Here is a 19,710-nt window from a genome sequence, read left to right as displayed (position 1 = left end):
TCTCGATTTGTTTTCTCATTTTGACTCCCATAGTTATAGTTTATATATATAAATTTCCCAAACTTACATGTTCTGCAGACTGGTGTGAGTCTGTGTGTTGAGAGTTGAGACCCCCAATTCTCACTCAAAAAATGCTCATAAGTACACTGCTCAGCACTCAGAAGCATTAATGTTTTTTATCTCATGAATAAAGTTTATTTTAATAAATAGATCTTGGAATAATAATAATTTCCACAATTAGATGTGTTAAAAAATGTTCCTGTGCTGAGATAATCTTATAAATGTGCCCCTGCTGTGTACTGTGTAATGGCCGTGTCTGACCGTACAGGAACATGGTCTGATCATACCACAGCTCCGGGGCGGGCGAGGAAGCAAAAGAGAGTACAGTCATTACAGCATTGGATCGCAAATGATTCTTTCTATGAGGTAAAACATATTTAAAAACAGGTAGGGAAATGTTTTACCTCCCTGAAAAAATCATTTGCAATCCCATGCTGTCTGGTCTTTCTTTTGCTTCCTTCTCCGGTTCGCAGTTATTGCGTGTGCTGATCATGTTCGTGTATTCATGAGTATCTCAGCACAGGAACAATTTTTTAACACAATTAATTGGGGAACTTAATATTATTTCAAGACTTATTGGTTAAAGTGTACTTTGTTCATAAGATAACTCCTTTAAGCTCCTGCATGACCTCCTGCTCAGAGTGGTATATGTGCTCATGTACTTTATTGAACTCGCACGCTGCTCTGTGCATTTGCTAATGCAAGAGTTCAGTCCTTTTGCCTGCGGATCATCAGGCTTCATGTTTTTTGATGTGATCAATGGGGGTTTCCAGACCTCCACCAATCTGCAGGACATGTAGGTTACGAAATAGAAAAGGAAACACAGTCTTTATGGGACAACACAGATGCTGCCCTATTTCTGGACTTCATGATAAAGGGATTGTCTAAGCTTGGGAAGAAAGTCTGCCGTCACTTTATTAAACTGCAGTCTTCTGAATCCTGACAGTGTGCTGTGTGCATGCTGCCAGGATTCTTCAGTGCTTTCAGTGAGAGCGGGTGGACCCTTCTATTGGGATATTGAAAGAGACCAAGCATATGAACACAGCATGATACTGCAAGTTGCATTCTTGCAGTCGCGTGACTACCTACTCTCTGAAGAATTCTCACAGCGTGTGCCCATTGCACACCAACAGGATTCAGAAATTTGCAGTCACGTAGCATGACTACAGACTTTCATCCCAAGAATAAGAGGAGTTGACCAAATCCATATTTAGTTTTGTAGGAAAAGATTCAGTATAGCTTTATTCATTTTGATTCCTCCTCATTCTGTGTTTTGGAGTCCAGTGGGCGGTCCTTATTGACCTCCTTCTGATTATGCACACTCATATAGGGAAGGATGGCAATCAGTTGTGTGAGCTTATTAGGAGCTTATTGCATATGATTTATATATTCAACCCAACAAAAAAACAAACCTGCAAATTACTCCAAACAGTCATCATGGCTTCTATACTACAACCCTATGCTAAATAACGTTCTGCTCTTTGTGAAGCTCCCATTTATTTTTCTAATGAAGCAGCAGCATGGATGAACACTGGGCTGGGGTCTTGTATTGCCCTTTTTATTGGTGGTGGTCTAGGAGGTGGGGCTCCAATTGACTAACATTTATCATCTGTGGACATAAGATGAAACGTTTTTATGGGAAACCCTTTCTTAAGACATAAAACAAATAATGAACATTTTATTGTGTATAGTTTTGTTGAATTTAATATTTTTTTTTCTCTCGCATAGATGCAAACTCTACAGAATTTGACCCAAATACAAAGAATCCGGTGGTGAGTAACCAATCATTTAAATTTCTTTCACAATTCCAAAATATTTGAAGAAATAAGATTGATATAAGGGATATAACCTTCATAACCTGTTCTAGGGAACTAATGCTTGTTGGAATCTGACCCTGTTACCCCCTCTGATTAGCAGAACAAAGAGGCCGCTGCTGACATACTGTAAGGATGCTGTCCGTGTGTTTAGCGTCAGTGAAAAGCACTGACATAGAGCCAAACAATATAGCAGACTCATGTCAGGTATTGTAGTGATGATTTTTGGTGCCAAAGACAATGTGGAGACACGGGGGTCCGTGGGTGCTCTTGTCCGCTGGCCCGGCTGTCTTTAGAAAGACTGCATGGACCAGAGCTCATACAACTGAACGCCTTTAAGGCTAAGTGCACACGTTGCAGAATTGCCGCGGAAATTTCCGCGGCAATTCTGCAACTCCTGCCGCGGGTATATCGCATGCGGAATTGGCATGCATATTCCCGCAGAAAACTAGCGTTTTGCAAGCATAATTAGCTTACAGAATGCTAGCGTTTTCCAAGCGATCTGTAGCATCGCTTGGAAAACTGATTGACAGGTTGGTCACACTTGTCAAACATAGTGTTTGACAAGTGTGACCAACTTTTTACTATTGATGCTGCCTATGCCGCATCAATAGTAAAAGATAGAATGTTAAAAATAATAATAATAAAAAAAAAATATGGTTGTACTCACCTTCCGCAAACAGCCGATCTCCTCAGCGGCTTCTGTTCCTATAGATGGTGTGTGTGCAGGACCTTCGATGACGTCGCGGTCACGTGACCGCGACGTCATCACGGTCATGTGACCGCGACGTCATCGCACGTCCTTCACACACACCATCTATAGGAACGGAAGCGGCCACGTGCACCGCTGAGAGGCGGGAAGACTTTCGGGGGCCATCGAAGGTGAGTATATCATGATTTTTTATTTTATTTTTATTTTTTTAACAGGTATATGGTTCCCAGGGCTTGGAGGACAGTCTCCTCTCCTCCACCCTTGGTACCAACCGCACATGATCTGCTTACTTCCCACATGGTGGGCATAGCCCCATGCGGGAAGTAAGCAGATCAATGCATTCCTAGGTGTGCGGAATCCCCGCGATTCCACAAATTTAATGAACATGCTGCGTTTTTTTCTGGAATGCGATTCCGCTCAGGAAAAAAATGCAGCATGTGCGCAAAAAATGCGGATTGCATTCTATTAAATAGGATGCTTAATGTGAGCGTTTTTTTCGCGGTTTTATACCGTTTTTATAGCGAAAAACCGCGAAAAAAACGCGAAAAATCTGCTACGTGTGCACACAGCCTAAGACGTCTCTGGGGTTTCAGTGATGGTCAATGAAGCAGTCCTGTGTTCTTTCAGCTGGGGCTATAGTCCCCTAAGCTGATATCCTGTAGAGTCACCCGGACTAGGAGAAAAAGTCTCTTTATATAGTTCACAACTGGCCTTCAACCAACATCCAGAGGTCAGAGAGAGATGTGAATCAGGCCAACTTGCATTCTTCGATTATGTAATCTATTTGCATAGTTTTTCCTTCTATGTTTGGAATGCCAACAAATTGACTGGCATGGACAATGCATGTAATCAACATATCAGCAAGCATCATTGTTCAGTGGCCATGCATTACTGTTTTCAAAGATTACAGAAAGTAAACTGTAGGACATAATGTTAAATGTCAATATTTGTCCTACAAGAAGAGTCAATACTTCAGACAATAGTTTATGATCCTGGGTCTACTCAATTTACGTCTGGCATAATTAAGAAGAATTGCTATGTCGTCACAGACCAATCACTAATTGATTAATTTATATTAAAACAGTGAATAGTATTAAAAACCTTTATGAATCTGCTGTAAATGTCAAAGTCACTGAAAACTTTACACAGTAAAGAGAGTGACGGAACTGCACACCAAAAGGCACTTGGAGATACCTAGCGGTAATCACGGTATTACATAACATTTTTGGTGAAAACCCTTCGTCAGACATATAAGATATAATAACTGCATGTAGGTGAAGGTGATCCAGGGTATGGGGTGGGCTTACTCCAAACAGGGAAAGCCAGGACCCAACTGGTCGACAGGAGCTCAGTGGTTGGTTCCAGAGGGACTAGCACCCATCTGACGCTAACTCTAATTCGCTGGGTATGCCACCTACCTCTTTGACGAAAACTTTACATAATCTCAGGGACATGATTGATATAGTCCAACTTTCACAAACATAGCTATTTGCTAGCAAAATGAACAGGTCCTTAGTGACCAGCATTTACAAGAGGCCTATCACTAGCATAGACCATTTTGTTAAAGGGAATCTGTCAGCCGTTTTTTATGTAATGCGAAAACAGCGTAATATGGAGCAACAGAGCTTGAATACAGCAATGTGTCACTTAATAGGCTGTGTGTTGTAGTTTCAAAGCAATCAGTGTTTTATCAGCAGGAGATTATCACTACAGGACTAGGTCTCATGTGCAGGCCAGTCAGGCTTATCTGTGTAACTCCATCTCAACTACTATTTGGCATCTTGTTCTACTATTTGGCATTTTGTTGACAATCCACACTGTACATAAGCTGCCAATCAGTGCTGTGGGCGGGGTTATACACGGCTCTTCATTCAGAGCACTGCTAGATCTACAGCAGAGAAAACACGGATTCTAGCAAAACTGCACCAATCTCTCAAGTAAGTAACACAACCTTGGAATCAGGGTCTCAGCCCCTACATCATGCTGCTTTCAGATTACATAGTAAAATATTATATATATATATATATATATATATATATATATATATATATATACACTGCAGAGTGTGCAAATTGTGCAGATTGCAGACTCTAACCTCAGGCAGTGCATGCTTCCTCTCTGATGGCTCTTACCCTGTTGAGCATCGCTGCTGTCAGCACTTCTTCATTCCCAGTCGTAAAACTTCACAATAACTAATAAGATCTGATGTTTTCAGTCGAAGTACAGGAGGTTGTGAGGATGTAGTGGATTTTAGCGGTGAGTTCAAACTGGATAATTTAAAAAACTATATTTTGAAAAATCTAACTTTTGTTGATTAAAATAGTTGGCTACCCCCAGGGCCGGTTTTAGGCAAAGTGGGGCCCTAGGCAAAGTTTAAAATGGGGCCCCAAATGCTAACATATTGCACATCATACAGAAGCATTTCGGTTGTATTTACGTGCTCTGAGTTCAGGCCGCTAAACGAGTGTGATCGACAATACTGAAGTCATTGGACGCTTGTTTCCCGGCCTTTTTCCACCGTCTGAGACAGAATAAAGGGGACAGAACGATCACTAATAGATCACCATACAGTATCATGTTATTAGCAGCACATCTACAGTTTACACCGGTGATGTGCTGCTGAGAGCAATGATTTGTATTCCGGCATAAACAATCCAATCACCCAATGAATATGCAGCATTTTGCTTGTTTAGTATAATACACCCTATAGTCCTCCATATATTAAAATATACTCCTCAGTCCTCCATAGCATAATACACTCCTCACAGTGCTCCATATAGTATAATGCACCGCCATAGTCATCCATGTAGTACAATTCACTTCCCATAGTATAATGGACCCCATAGTTCTTCATATAGTATAATGTATTCCCCTTAGTCCTCGATACAGTATAATTCAGCCCACATATAGTATAATGCAGCCACCACCCCACAGAGTATAATGCAGCCATATAAGATATATATATATATATATATATATATGTATATATATATATGTATAATACAGCCCACACAGTAGTGTATAGCACAGCCCACACAGTAGTGTATAACACAGCCCACACAGTAGTATACAGCACAGCCAACACAGTAGTGTATAGCACAGCCCACACAGTAGTGTATAGCACAGCCCACAGTAGTGTACAGCACTGCCCACAGTAGTATACAGCACTGCCCTCAGTAGTATACAGCACTGCCCACAGTAGTATACAGCACAGCCCACAATAGTATACAGCACTGCCCGCAGTAGTATACAGCACTGCCCTCAGTAGTATACAGCACTGCCCACAGTAGTATACAGCACTGCCCACAGTAGTATACAGCACTGCCCACAGTAGTATACAGCACAGCCCACAGTAGTATACAGCACTGCCCACAGTAGTATACAGCACTGCCCACAGTAGTATACAGCACTGCCCACAGTAGAATACAGCACGGCCCACAGTAGAATACAGCACGGCCCACAGTAGTATACAGCACGGCCCACAGTAGTATACAGCACGGCCCACAGTAGTGTACAGCACTGCCCACAGTAGTATACAGCACTGCCCACAGTAGTATACAGCACTGCCCACAGTAGAATACAGCACGGCCCACAGTAGTATACAGCACGGCCCACAGTAGTATACAGCACTGCCCACAGTAGTATACAGCACTGCCCACAGTAGTATACAGCACTGCCCACATCCCCCTTCCCTCCCCTCCCAAGAATGGCCGCACAGTCCAGTAAAAAAAAAAACACAAGCTCCTCACCTCTCCCTGAGCTCGCGCTGCTCCCTGCTCCTGTGTCGGCTGCCGCACTGCCGGGCACACAGTGAGTGCGCAATGACGCGCACCCGCTGTGTCAGAGGCAGAGCGCCGCGGGGAATGATGGGAGAGGGACCGTCAGGTGAAGCTCTCTCCTTCATCATTGCATTGAAGTTTACTGGAAGACGCCGGTATAGTTCAATGCGGCGGGGGAGTCAGCTCTGGCGGCAGGCGGGCCCCCCTGCCTTACAGGGGCCCCATAGCGGCTGCGTGACTTGCCGCTGGCTGGGGGCCCCTGGGGGAGTGGGGGCCCCAGGCAGCTGCCTGGTCTGCCTGCCCCTAACGCCGGCCCTGGCTACCCCTTGTGATTACTAAGACTATTATATTTTAAGACAAAAGGGCAGTAAATTGACCAGGTATTTCAACACAAAGCCATGTCATGTTGTATAAGTTACATAAAATCATCCTATTTATATGTACATGTAGCTCTTTCAAAGGCAAGTCCAGCCATACCTGTACATGGCCAGTCTGTTACTTTGTTACTGAGAAGTCATTGTTTGAATTGATATGCCAATGGATATGGTAGATCTGAATTCTCCGTCACTCCAGCTCTATTCCCAGGTCAATGCCACGTCCTTCTACTTGACTGACTGCTCCTTTGTCTGATGTCACACAGCGTAGAGGATTTCAGTCAAGCAGGAAGAGGCGGCTCTCGGAGAGAAATAGAGCTGGAGTGACAGAGGTTTCAGATCTACTGCCTCATTTGCATATCAATTAAAAATCTGATTTCTCTTTAACTGAGGAATTGACTCTCCAAGTAAAAGTTATTTCTGTACTTGTCTTTGATTGAGCTTCTTGCCCATATATATATAGTTATGGGTGTGAAACTTTGCTGACAAATTCCCTTTAAGTCCAGTAGATTTTCATATGAATTGTCAATACTACTAGTATAAGTTGTCATTTCAGTCTGCATCCATACAAGTGAAGTATTTTGATGGCCACAGTACTGAGTCCTATTTAGCCCGGGTCATTAGAGGCCGCAACATCCAGCATGTTTTATTTAGTCTTAAGAATTGATGTTTCATGTGTATTAGTATACAGACAAGACATTCTCAGCTGTTGTTTACTATGTTTCTATGCCAGTTATTTTATTGGCCAGAACACATAAAATAACTTAAAGCCAGAATTTCTATCCAAATTTTACGGCTGCTTAGCCCAAATATAGTTTTCAGCGCACGCTTGTTGAAGTCTGTGGGATGTTCACAGTTTCCTAGCACAAGCTGAGCAGATTATCACTGATGCAGAGTTTGAACAAATTGGGTAAACTAAGAAATCTCCAGTTGAAGATGTAAAGCAGTAAAGCAGTACGGAAATGTAATCAGGAAAATGCTCAGTATTTGGGCTCATACTCATCTGCAAGGAAAACTGACAAGTGCAATGCGATAAAAAATCGGATTGCACTCTGACCAATGTTAAGTTATGAATTACATCTCACCTCTGCTGAAATCAAACTGAGAAAAAAAATTGCAGCACGCTGCGATTTTCCTCGTATCTCTAATGAGTCTTGCCAATGCAATTACCGTAAATGGGTGCAAAAAAAAATCGCACTGCACTCGGACCATGCAAGTGCCATCCGATTTTCACACACCCATGTCCTTTGGAAAAGCCGGCAATGAATCTGCCACGTACAGTAGAATAATAGCGTGACCAGACAAAATAGAATAGATAGAACAGATATATACACATAGAATAGATAGATATAAAGATGTCAGTCACATACAGTGCGTATGGAAAGTATTCAGACCGCTTTACATTTTTCACTCTTTGTTTCATTGCAGCCATTTGCTAAATTCAAAAAAGTTCATTTTTTCACATTAATGTACACTCTGCACCTCATCTTGGCTGAAAAAAAACCCAGAAATGTAGAAATTTTTGCAAATTTAATGAAAAAGAAAAACTGAAATATCACATAGTCATAAGTATTCAGACCCTTTGTTCAGACACTCATGTTTAAGTCACATGCTGTCCATCTCCTTGTGATCCTCCTTGAGATGGTTCTACTCCTTCATTGTTGGCCAGCTGTGTTTAATTAAACTGATAGGACTTGATTTGGAAAGGCGCACACCTGTCTATATAAGACCTCACAGCTCACAGTGCATGTCCGACCAAATGAGAATCATGAGGTCAAAGGAACTGGCCAAGGAGCTCAGAGACAGAAGTGTGGCAAGGCACAGATCTGGCCAAGGTTACAACAAAATTTCTGCAGTACTCAAGATTCCTAAGAGTACAGTGGTCTCCATAATCCTTAAATGGAAGAAGTTTTGGACCACCAGAAGTCTTCCTAGACCTGACCGTCCAGCCAAACTGAGCAATCGTGGGAGAAGAGCCTTGGTGAGAGAGGTAAAGAAGAACCCCCCAGATCACTGTGGCTGAGCTCCAGAGATACAGTAGGGAGATGGGAGAAAGTTCCACAAAGTCAACTATCACTGCAGCCCTCCACCAGTTGGGCCGTTATGGCAGAGTGGCCGACGGAAGCCTCTCCTCAAGACATATGAAAGCCAGCATAGAGTTTGCTAAAAAACACAGGAAGGACTCCCAGACTATGAGAAATAAGATTCTCTGGTCTGATGAGACGAAGATAGACCTTTTTGGTGATAATTCTAAGCGGTATGTGTGATGAAAACCAGGCAATGCTCATCACCTGCCCAATACAATCCCAACAGTGAAACATGGTGGTGGCAACATCATGCTATGGAAGTGTTTTTCAGCTGCAGGGACATGATGACTGGTTGTTATTGAAGGAAGCATGATTGCGGCCAAATACAGAGATATCCTGGATGAAAACCTCTTCCAGATTGCTCTGGACCTCAGACTTGGCCGAAGGTTCACCTTCCAACAAGACAATGACCCTAAGCACACAGCTAAAATAACAAAGGAGTAGCTTCAGAACAACTCTATGACCATTCTTGACTGGCCCAGGCAAAGCCCTAAACCCACCTTTGTCACCTTTGTTTTGTCAGGTGACATCAAGCCCAAAAATTAGTAATGGAGAGGCGTCTATAAGAATCTTGTCAGTATTCTTATTTTTTTTTACGATAAATAAAATGTTTAAAACAAAAAAAAAAAAAAATATATATATATATATTTTATGATTCACAGCTCAAAAAATCAAAGTCATATATTATATTTACTATGAATAAGTGACTTCATTCTTCTGCCATGTTCCATTTTGGAGATTAATTTAAAAAAAATGTTTAGTTTGAATTAAATGTGCAGACTGAATAAAGAATAAATGTCAGTGTAAAGGCCACCTTGCCTAATCCTTGGGAAACAATTCTCTTGATTTCTGAAATATTGCTTTGTTGTTTAACCCATACATCCAAATGTACAGGTAGACAAGATATTTTGACATGCAGGTAGTGTATTTCCAGATGCTCCTAAGATTAACGTGACTTTGACACAGGACTGTGATTGAAAGGGAATGAGCTTTCATACTGACTGTTTAATCTTAAAGGGGTTGCCTGGCCTTAGGACTCTATGTGACTGCAGACTTGTTAATCCTCACATCGAGTGCACTGCGCGCTGTGGGGATACTCCAGTGCAGGGAGCCATGCTCATGTGACTGTAGGTATGTGATTTGCATACATATGGTCATGTGCCGACTAGTTGGGGCAGCCTCAGTCAATGCAAGTGTTTTGAGCAAGTCTAGTCGGAATGTGGCTGGGACTAAGAAAATCACATAATTACAGTCCCATGACTGCCTGACACCGGAGAAACCTCACAGCACGCATTGCACTGCATTTGAGGATACACAAGTCTGCAGTCACATAAAATGACTGCAGACTTGTAGCCTAAGGCTGGACAACCCCTTTAAAGGGCTGTTCCCCTAATCGTAAGTTATTCTCTATAAATAGGATGTAACTTATTGATCGGCAGGGGTCCGACCCCTTACACCCCCAACGATCCAGAGAATGGGGCTGCAAAAGAAAGCCGAGCACAGTGATTAGTAGGTTAGCCCCAATTCAATGGGTAAAGCATAATTTACAATTTGCGGAAAAAAACCTTTAACCCTTCAGATGTCGTAGTCACAAATGGCAGCGATATAGATGGCAGAAGTTGATGAGCTCAGTAATTGGGTGCAGTGCTGTTGATGTGACATCACCACTGCAGACAATCAGTGGAGAGGCAGAGCCGGAACTGAGAAAGACAGGCTCAATTTCTTATTTTCTACATCATTGAGCCTATGGGATAAAAATAGTGGACAACCCTTTCAGCCACCATCATATTACTCAGCTTTTTCACAGCTTTACCATCATGTTTTTAGCTAAACTGTCTGCTGCAAATAATGTAATAAGTTATAATAATATGCATGATGCAAATGAGTTCCTGGTAGTCTTTTGGGCGGCCCCTTTCCTGTGACTAGTCATCCAGTCCGGGCTGTGATCACGCCACATAGTCACTCCCGAAACACTGTGCATGATCTGTTCAAAGGGGACAACCCCGTTAAGTGGAGTGAAACTTACAGGATTCATTTGGTTCTTTATTTGACTCCCATAAAGTCCAGAAAAGATTAAATATTCTGTTATAACAATTTTGCGTTTACTTTGTTTTTTTTAGTTCTATTACATGAAGTGTCATTTAGTCATTTTTGTATTCTTGGTTCGCCGTGCATTGTTTGCATTCTCCCGTACTTCTGAATTGTGTCCGGTCCCTGTGCCTCTCCACGTCTCACCCCTGATACCTCCCGTCCCCTGCTTTATCATTTCTCTGGAGCCTATTTTTATGTCAGAACATTGTGCTTTTGTTATCCTGTCAGTGTGACATATGAGATTTAATGGAAGAGGTTCAGCCTGCAGGGCACATCTGTAAAACGAAAACTGTTTCCAACCACGGAGTCAATGCTGTAAAGTCTTATATTATTTTCTTAGTTAGAAAAAAAACAAAATTTATAAACTCACAAGAAAGTGCAAAATAGAGCAAGTCATCAGTTTCAGAGGGCAGAAATCCAAAGCGTATATCCAATTGACACATTTTCTCTTTTTTTTTTTTTTGCAACGTTGGTCGTTCATCTGGATAACGACAATACTCAGAAATAGGAAGCGGTCGTAAGAATTGGAGGAAATGGTAAATTGTGTCCAAGGCACAGTGACCCAGTTTCCAGTGTGCATGTTCCACACATTGGGTTGGTAGTAAGCAAAATGTTGCTTTCCTTTTTTTTTTTTTTAACAAGCAAGTCATTAAATAACGGGTACAAATAGAAAGTCTTTTAATTTGCATCCATTAATTAATGAATCAGCCCTTCTGGAATGGATAAGAGATGGAAAATAAAACTGCAGGTCTGAACAGAGTTGGATACTGGAACATTATTGCCTTTTAATACATTCACAGAGCTTTCCCCGGTCAGGGAACAACTTTAGCATTGACTGTATAATGCTAGATCCTGAAAGCGTGTAACATACACACTGTTAGGATTTCCGTATGCGTGTAACATACACACCGTTAGGATTTCCATGTGCGTGTAACATACACACTGTTAGGATTTCCGTATGTGTGTAACATACACACTGTTAGGATTTCCGTATGCGTGTAACATACACACTGTTAGGGTTTCCATATGCGTGTAACATACACACTGTTAGGATTTCTGTATGTGTGTAACATACACACTGTTAGGATTTCCGTGTGCGTGTAACATACACACTGTTAGGGTTTCTGTATGCGTGTAACATACAGACTGTTAGGGTTTCTGTATGCGTGTAACATACACACTGTTAGGATTTCCGTATGCGTGTAACATACACACTGTTAGGATTTCCGTGTGCGTGTAACATACACACTGTTAGGATTTCCGTATGTGTGTAACATACACACTGTTAGGATTTCCGTATGCGTGTAACATACACACTGTTAGGGTTTCCGTATGCGTGTAACATACACACTGTTAGGATTTCCGTATGTGTGTAACATACACACTGTTAGGATTTCCATATGCGTGTAACATACACACTGTTAGGATTTCCGTGTGCGTGTAACATACACACTGTTAGGATTTCCGTATGAAATTCGGATACTTGCAGTGCTAAGACTGACTAGCTTCTCTTCATGCTTGTTTCAATAAAACAATGGAACATTTTGAGAAGCAGGAAGAGACATGAACAAAAGTATGCAAATTCTATATGAGTAGACAAAAAACAGCAACCAGAGTAGAGTCCTGACAGTGTGTAAAGTACACCTGTTAGGATTCAGCATGATACAGTCTGTTCCGAAAATGCTGCTTGGCTCTGAACTCCCACCTGCTGTATATTGTAGCATCCTTCTTTCCCAGAAGCATCATTCCTATGTATACTAATCTATGTACATTGGTGAAAACGCACATTGGCTATTGTGCTTTCAATATGAGATTGTACAATATTGCATTAAGATTTTGATTTCAAACACCACATTTTTTAATCAGTCATTCTAATTGATGTCATCTTGTGTTGATTAAGCACGCAGCATGCCATGCTGTACTCCCTTGTTAATTTTGCGGAACCACCAGTGGAAATATATGTTCATTAGATATCCATTTTTTTTTGCATATTAATGATCACCATAAGGATGAGTGCGGCAAACTACATTTATATTCTAAAAGTGCAGAACTGACATTGGGGAGTGGAATCTCAGCCGTCAGATTGATGAATGACCACATCATGTCATAAATCCCATCCGGTGTCAGTCTCCCCATCACAGGGAAATTGAATTAATACATGATCCATAAAACCAGCATTGCTACCAAACATGGACTATGAAGAATAAAGTCACCATCATTTATGAGGCCCCGACATGTTTATGGTTGGAGGCACATTTATCCCTCCTGGCATCTTAGGTGTGACGTGAGTGGGACAGTGCCGGGGATCTGCTCCATGTTTGTCAAACATGCACTACATGAGCCTGGCGACTCTACAGTTATTTGTATGCGGAACTTGTGCAAATTACTGGAAATGAGTATATATGTGAGAGAAGTACATTTGCTTAACCAGTGTTATGGATTCATAACTCCATGAAGATAAAGCCATAAATAAATTATAAGGATGAGTTTAATCTGAATATAAATTCATGAAATTCTACAGGTAAAGGGCTCATGCACATGGCCGTATTTTCTGTCCGAGTGTGATCCTACAAAACACTTGGGGGCCGTGCCCATCTGCTTTTTTGCCTTGGATGAAGTCTGTCCAAGGAAAAAAAAAATTGCTCCATGCCTAGCCATTCAAGTCAGTGAGTGCGTGGGAAACATCAGACTGCACTCATATGGCATCAGAGTGCTATCCTATTTCCATGCACTCACGCAACGGAGAAGATGGAGACATTTTTTACTCAATCTTCTCATCTTCAAGAGAATCGGATCGCACTGTGATGACACTCTGATCAGGGTTTGGTCACAGTGTGATTTGTACAATCAACCCAACTCTCTCAGACGAGAGATTCTACGACCATGTACACCTGCCCAAATGACAAGTTATTAGGATACAAAGGGCCCATTTTATTTTCACTATTTTTTTGGGTGTGAATACCTCTAAATTAGTGACTTTTTGATTTCAAATTTATCAAACAATTTGTGTCTTCTTTAAAGTTGCCTTTTGTTGCATTACATTTTCCGATTTTTTTAGGTTAAAATGTGGCAAAACTAGTCAAAGGCCAAAAAAAGAGAATTTTTGATTTTGCCCAAACTTCATGCGCCATTTTGAAGAATTTCGCGCAAAAACAAAAGTGACTTAAAAAAAATCAGCTAATTTTGAATTTGGAGCAAAATATCCATCTACTGTACCTATCTAATAATTAAAAAGAAGCAGCATTCAAAACTAATTGTGGTAAAAAGTGGTGATTTACTTCTTACAGATAAGGGAAATAAACCACTGATTTTTCTTCATTCTCCACCACAACTATTTTGGCGTGCTGCCTCTTTTTTTTTAATGTTTGATGGACTTTGCATCTGGGAAGATTTTTTTGCACCTCATACTGAGAATGTTCTTCTATCTGTTGCTTTTTGTATGTATCTGTATGTCCTGAAAAGTTTGGGTACCCCAGGTAAAAATTACTGTCGCAGACCCGGCACGGAGAGACGGCAGACCCAAGGACTGCCCGCAGACCACCCGGACAGCCCGCAGACCCAGCACAGAGAGCTCGCAGACCCCGCCCGCATACACACACGCACACAGTCTCCGCCCACACACTTCCCCTCCACCCGAACACACACACACACAGTGCCACACACACCCGGACAGGTCGCAGACCTCCCGGACAGGCTGCAGACCACCCAGACAGGCGGCAGACCACCTGAACAGGCCACAGACCACCCGGACAGCCTGCAGACCACCCGGACAGGCCGCAGACCACACGGACAGTGCGCAGACCACACGGACAGCCCGCAGACCTGGCACGGAGAACCCGCAGACCCCTGGACAGCCCGCAGACCACCCGGACAGGCCGCAGACCACACGGACAGCCCGCAGACCACCCGGACAGCCCGCAGACCCTGCACGGAGCGCCCGCAGACCACCCGGACAGACCGCAGACCCTGCACGGAGAGACGGCAGACCCCTGGACAGCCCACAGACCACCCGGACAGCCCCCAGACCCGGCACAGAGAGCTCGCAGACCCCGCCCGCATACACACACGCACGCAGTCTCCGCCCACACACTCCCCCCCCACCCGAACTGCAGCGTTTCCTCTTCAGCTAAACCGCAGATCTTTTTTACATCTGCGGTTTTCTGCGGAATTGCCCGACTCAATGCAAGTCAATGGGTGCAGAAACACTGCAGTTCCGCACAAAGAATTGACATGCTGCAGAAAAAACAACGCTGCGTTTCCGTGCTTTTTTTCCACAGCATGTGCACAGCGGATTTGGTTTTCCCTAGGTTTACATGGTACTGTAGACTGCATGGAAAACTGCTGCAGATCCGCCGCGTCAAAAACGCTGCGGATCCACGGTAAAAAACGCAACGTGTGAACATGGCCAGTTGAAGATGATCTCTAAGGCTATGTTCACACAGTGCAGATTATTTGCGGTTTTTTAGCGTTTTTGCGCTATAAAAACGCTATAAAACCGCAAATAATCTGCATACATTAAGCATCCTATCATTTTTAATGAAATCCGCAATTTCTGTGCACATGATGTGCGTTTTTCCGCATGAAAAACGCATTGCGGTAAAAAACCGGACATGCTCATTAATTTTGCGGTTTTTTCGCGGTTTTCCCACTGTCTAATGCATTGGGAAACGTTTGGGAAAAACCGCATCAAAAACGCGTCAAAACCGCGCAAAAAACGCGCTAAAAAACGCATGCGGTTTTCATGCGGAAATCCGCCAGAAATGTCAGGATTTTCACAGGAATTTTCTGCATCAATTCCTGAACGTGTGTATGGGGCCTTAAAGGCCTAAAGTAAAAAGATGACACATTTCCTTTGTATTTTAGGCCCCTAAAATGTATTTTCATCTTTTACATTTTAAAAATTACCAAATGGAAAATAGGCCAATGCAAAAGTTTAGACACCCTGCATGATTAGTACCTATCAGCACCCCCTTTTGAAAGTATCACAGGTTGTAATCGCTTTTTGTAAGCAGACAAAAGTCTTTCACTTCTTGCTTGAGGGATTTTCATCCATTTGTTCTTGGAAAATTCTTCCAGTTCTGTGAGATTCCTGGGTCGTCTTGCATGTACTGCTATTTTAAGGTCTAGGCACAGATTTTCAATGATGATCAGGTCAGGGGACTGTGAGGGCCATTGTAGTAAAACCTTCAGCTTGTGCCTTTTGAGTTAGTCTATTGTGGATTTTGACTTGTGTTTAGGATCATTGTCCATTTGTAGAAGCCATCCTCTTTTTAACTTCAGCTTTTTTACAGACGGTGTTATGTTTGCATCAAGAATTTGTTGATACTCCATTGAATCCATTCTTCCCTCACCCTGTGAAATATTCCCCATGACATTGGCAGCAGCACAACCCCAAAGCATGATTGATCCAACCCAATGCTCAGGGGTGTCATTAGCGTCAAACATCTGGGGCTCCTGCTCCATACCCGAATCTTCTGACAGACTGCAGTGGAGTGACAGCGAGTCAGGTGAAAGTTACTCTGCCTGTGCACTGACCGCTGCTGCCCCACTGCCGTAATCCCTGCCTGTTGTTACCTTCCCTTGCTCTGGGGAGAGGTGCCCGACTGCAGACAGGAGGACACTGACAGACATTGCATCCTCCTGTCGCAGTATTCAGAGTACCCTCTAGTCTAGTGTCTGCTCAGGAGCGGTCGGGGCAGAAGTCACAGGAGATTAGAGCTCAGGAGGATGAGACAGGAAGCTGTGATCTGATTTAGGAGGTGAGAGTGAGTGTGTATGTGAGTGTATATCATTGTGTGTGTATATGAGTGTATATCATTGTGTGTGTATATGAGTGTGTGTATTAGATTGTATATCATTGTTCGTGTATCTATGAGTGTGTATATGAGTGTGTGTATATGAGTGTAGACACTGGTGTGTATTAGATTGTATATCATTGTGTGTGTATATGAGTGTTTGTTTTTATATATGAACGTGTGTTTTGATGTGTGAGTGTGTGGAGTTATAATATCATGTAATGGGCAAAAGCACATGTAATATGTGTAAGCACCAGTCCCTAATGACCACCAATACGTCGTATTACAGCAGTCATTAAGGGACCTTAATCCTCAGCATCACTTTCTCATGGCGCCAAGGAATAAGTGTAATGCGCCCCCAGTGGGCAAAAATCCCTCGGTGACAGCTGTACACTGTGTGCAGAATTATTAGGCAAGTTGTATTTTAGAGGATTATTTTTATTATTGATAAACAACTATGTTCCCAGTCAACCCAAAAGACTCATAAATATCAAAGCTTAATATTTTTGAAAGTTGGAGTGGTTCTTTTTAGATTTGGCTATCTTAGGAAGATATCTGTTTGTGCAGGTAACTATTACTGTGCAGAATTATTAGGCAACTTAATAAAAACCAAATATATTCCCATCTCACTTGTTTATTTTCACCAGGTAAACCAATATAACTGCACAAAATTTAGAAATAAACATTTCTGACATGCAAAAGCAAAACCCCAAAAAATTAGTGACCAGTATAGCCACCTTTCTTTATGATGACACTCAGCAGCCTTCCATCCATAGATTGTCAGTTGCTTGATCTGTTTACGACCAACATTGCGTGCAGCGGCCACCACAGCCTCCCAGACCCTGCTCCGAGAGGTGGACTGTTTTCCCTCCCTGTAGATCTCACATTTTATGAGGGACCACAGGTTCTCTATGGGGTTCAGATCAGGTGAACAAGGGGGCCATGTCATTATTTTTTCTTCTTTGAGACCTTTACTGGCCAGCCATGCTGTGGAGTAGTTGGAGGCATGTGATGGAGCATTGTCCTGCATGAAAATAATGTTGTTCTTGAATGATACCGACTTCTTCCTGTACCACTGCTTGAAGAAGTTGTCTTCCAGAAACTGGCAGTAGGTCTGGGAGTTGAGCTTTACTCCATCCTCAATCCGAAAAGGTCCCATAAGTTCATCTTTGAAGATACCAGCCCATACCAGTACCCCACCTCCACCTTGCTGGCGTCTGAGTCGGAGTGGAGCTCTCTGCCCTTTACTGATCCAGCCTCTGGCCCATCCATCTGGCCCATCAAGAGTCACTCTCATTTCATCAATCCATAAAACCTTTGAAAAGTCTTAAGATATTTCTTGGCCCAGTCTTGACGTTTTATCTTATGTTTCTTGTTCAAAGGTGGTCGTTTTTCAGCCTTCCTTACCTTGGCCATGACCCTGAGTATCACACACCTTGTGCTTTTTGTTACTCCAGTAATGTTGCAGCTCTGAAATATGGCAAAACTGGTGGCAAATGGCATCTTGGCAGCCTCACGCTTGATTTTCCTCAATTCATGGGCAGTTATTTTGTTCCTTTTTTGACCAACACGCTTCTTGCGACCCTGTTGGCTATTTGCCATGAAACGCTTGATTGTTCGGTGATCACGCTTCAAAAGTTTGGCAATTTCAAGACTGCTGCATCCCTCTGCAAGACATCTCAAGTTGCCTAATAATTAAGCACACCTTATCTAGGGTTTTGATGTCATTAGACAACACCCCTCCTCATTACAGAGATGCACATCACCTGATTTACTTAATTGGTAGTTGGCTCTCCAGCCTGAACAGCTTGGAGTAGGACAACATGTAAAAAAGGTATCATGTGATCAAAATACAACTTGCCTAATAATTCTGCACACAGTGTATATGACAACTGACATCCTTCAGCAAACCCTTAAACATTGTTGTTAATTGCAACAGCAACATCTAAGTGGTTAAAACACCTCCTTTAGCACCATAGTTCCTCCTCGATCTTAATCATGAATGCATCTCGTTCCCATGGTACCCCGGGGTCATCTGATGACCCCGGGGTCATCTGATGACCCCAGGGTACGGTGGCCTGTGAGACCCAGCTACAACAAGCTGAATCAGTATACAATTGACAAGTCTCAGGCATTGCAGCACACAAGTTCTTCAGTGTATGAGATCGGCAATCAAAGTAAAAAATATTCGTGTCCCACAGTGGGAATAAGTGAAAAAGTAAAAAGAAGTTCAATAAAATGAAAAAAAAAAAAGTAAAAAAAAATCCTCACAAAAAGCTGTTTTACCACCAAGAACACAGCCTTTTTGCTAAAATGAATATAAACAAAAAAAGGACACATAATTGGTATCTACACGTCCGGAACCACCCGAACTATGAAATGTGATGTTATGTATTTCATTTGCGAAAAACTTAAATTAAAAACATGCCAAAAATGTCACTTTTTCATGATACTGACACAAAAACTTGAAAAAACAGTAATCACAAAGTCATATGTCACAAATTTGATTTTTTATGACAGCCCAAAACGAGACTCATAGCCTCACACAGCCCTTGTGACTGTCACGTCAGACTTACGGCCAGTCAGAAGGTGCGGTCACAAGATAGTGGAGAGTATCGGCAGTGGGAAGAGCTGAAGTCGGCAGTTGGTAAGAATAAGACTACGGGCAGGGAACTTACATTAGCAGCACCACTCCAGAGCTGAAAGGAAAAAATGCTGGAGTAATGCTTTAACTAACCTGAAAGGTAAACATCGTGGACCCCGAGGGCACTTGTTGCAGACCTCTTTAGTCTATTTCCTACTGTTACACAAGAACCTTGTGTCTCTTGTATTCAGCTGCTCTGTGTGCCGGACTTCAGTCTTCTCTCATGTAGTTTGATGTGTAAGATATATACTATTTTAGGGCCCTTCCCCATCATAGAGATTGGCCCCCATAACATTTATAATGCAACTTGGGACAGGAGTTGACATTATGTTACCACAATGGTTGGAGATATAT

General features: G+C 42.4%; 1 protein-coding gene across 4 annotated transcripts in view; it reads left to right on the top strand.

The window, feature by feature from the left end:
- CTPS2 (CTP synthase 2) overlaps positions 1-19,710 on the top strand; it is a 187,962-nt gene that overhangs the window by 105,971 nt on the left and 62,281 nt on the right. For all 4 annotated transcript variants that reach the window (XM_077294206.1, XM_077294205.1, XM_077294203.1 and 1 more), the window contains one exon: positions 1,789-1,832. In XM_077294206.1, coding sequence (XP_077150321.1) covers positions 1,789-1,832 — 44 coding nt within the window. The remainder of the gene's footprint in view (positions 1-1,788; positions 1,833-19,710) is intronic.

This window comes from Ranitomeya variabilis, chromosome 3 (assembly GCF_051348905.1).
Source record: "Ranitomeya variabilis isolate aRanVar5 chromosome 3, aRanVar5.hap1, whole genome shotgun sequence".
Lineage (NCBI taxonomy): Eukaryota > Metazoa > Chordata > Amphibia > Anura > Dendrobatidae > Ranitomeya > Ranitomeya variabilis.
This window is presented reverse-complemented; position numbering and strand designations above follow the sequence as displayed.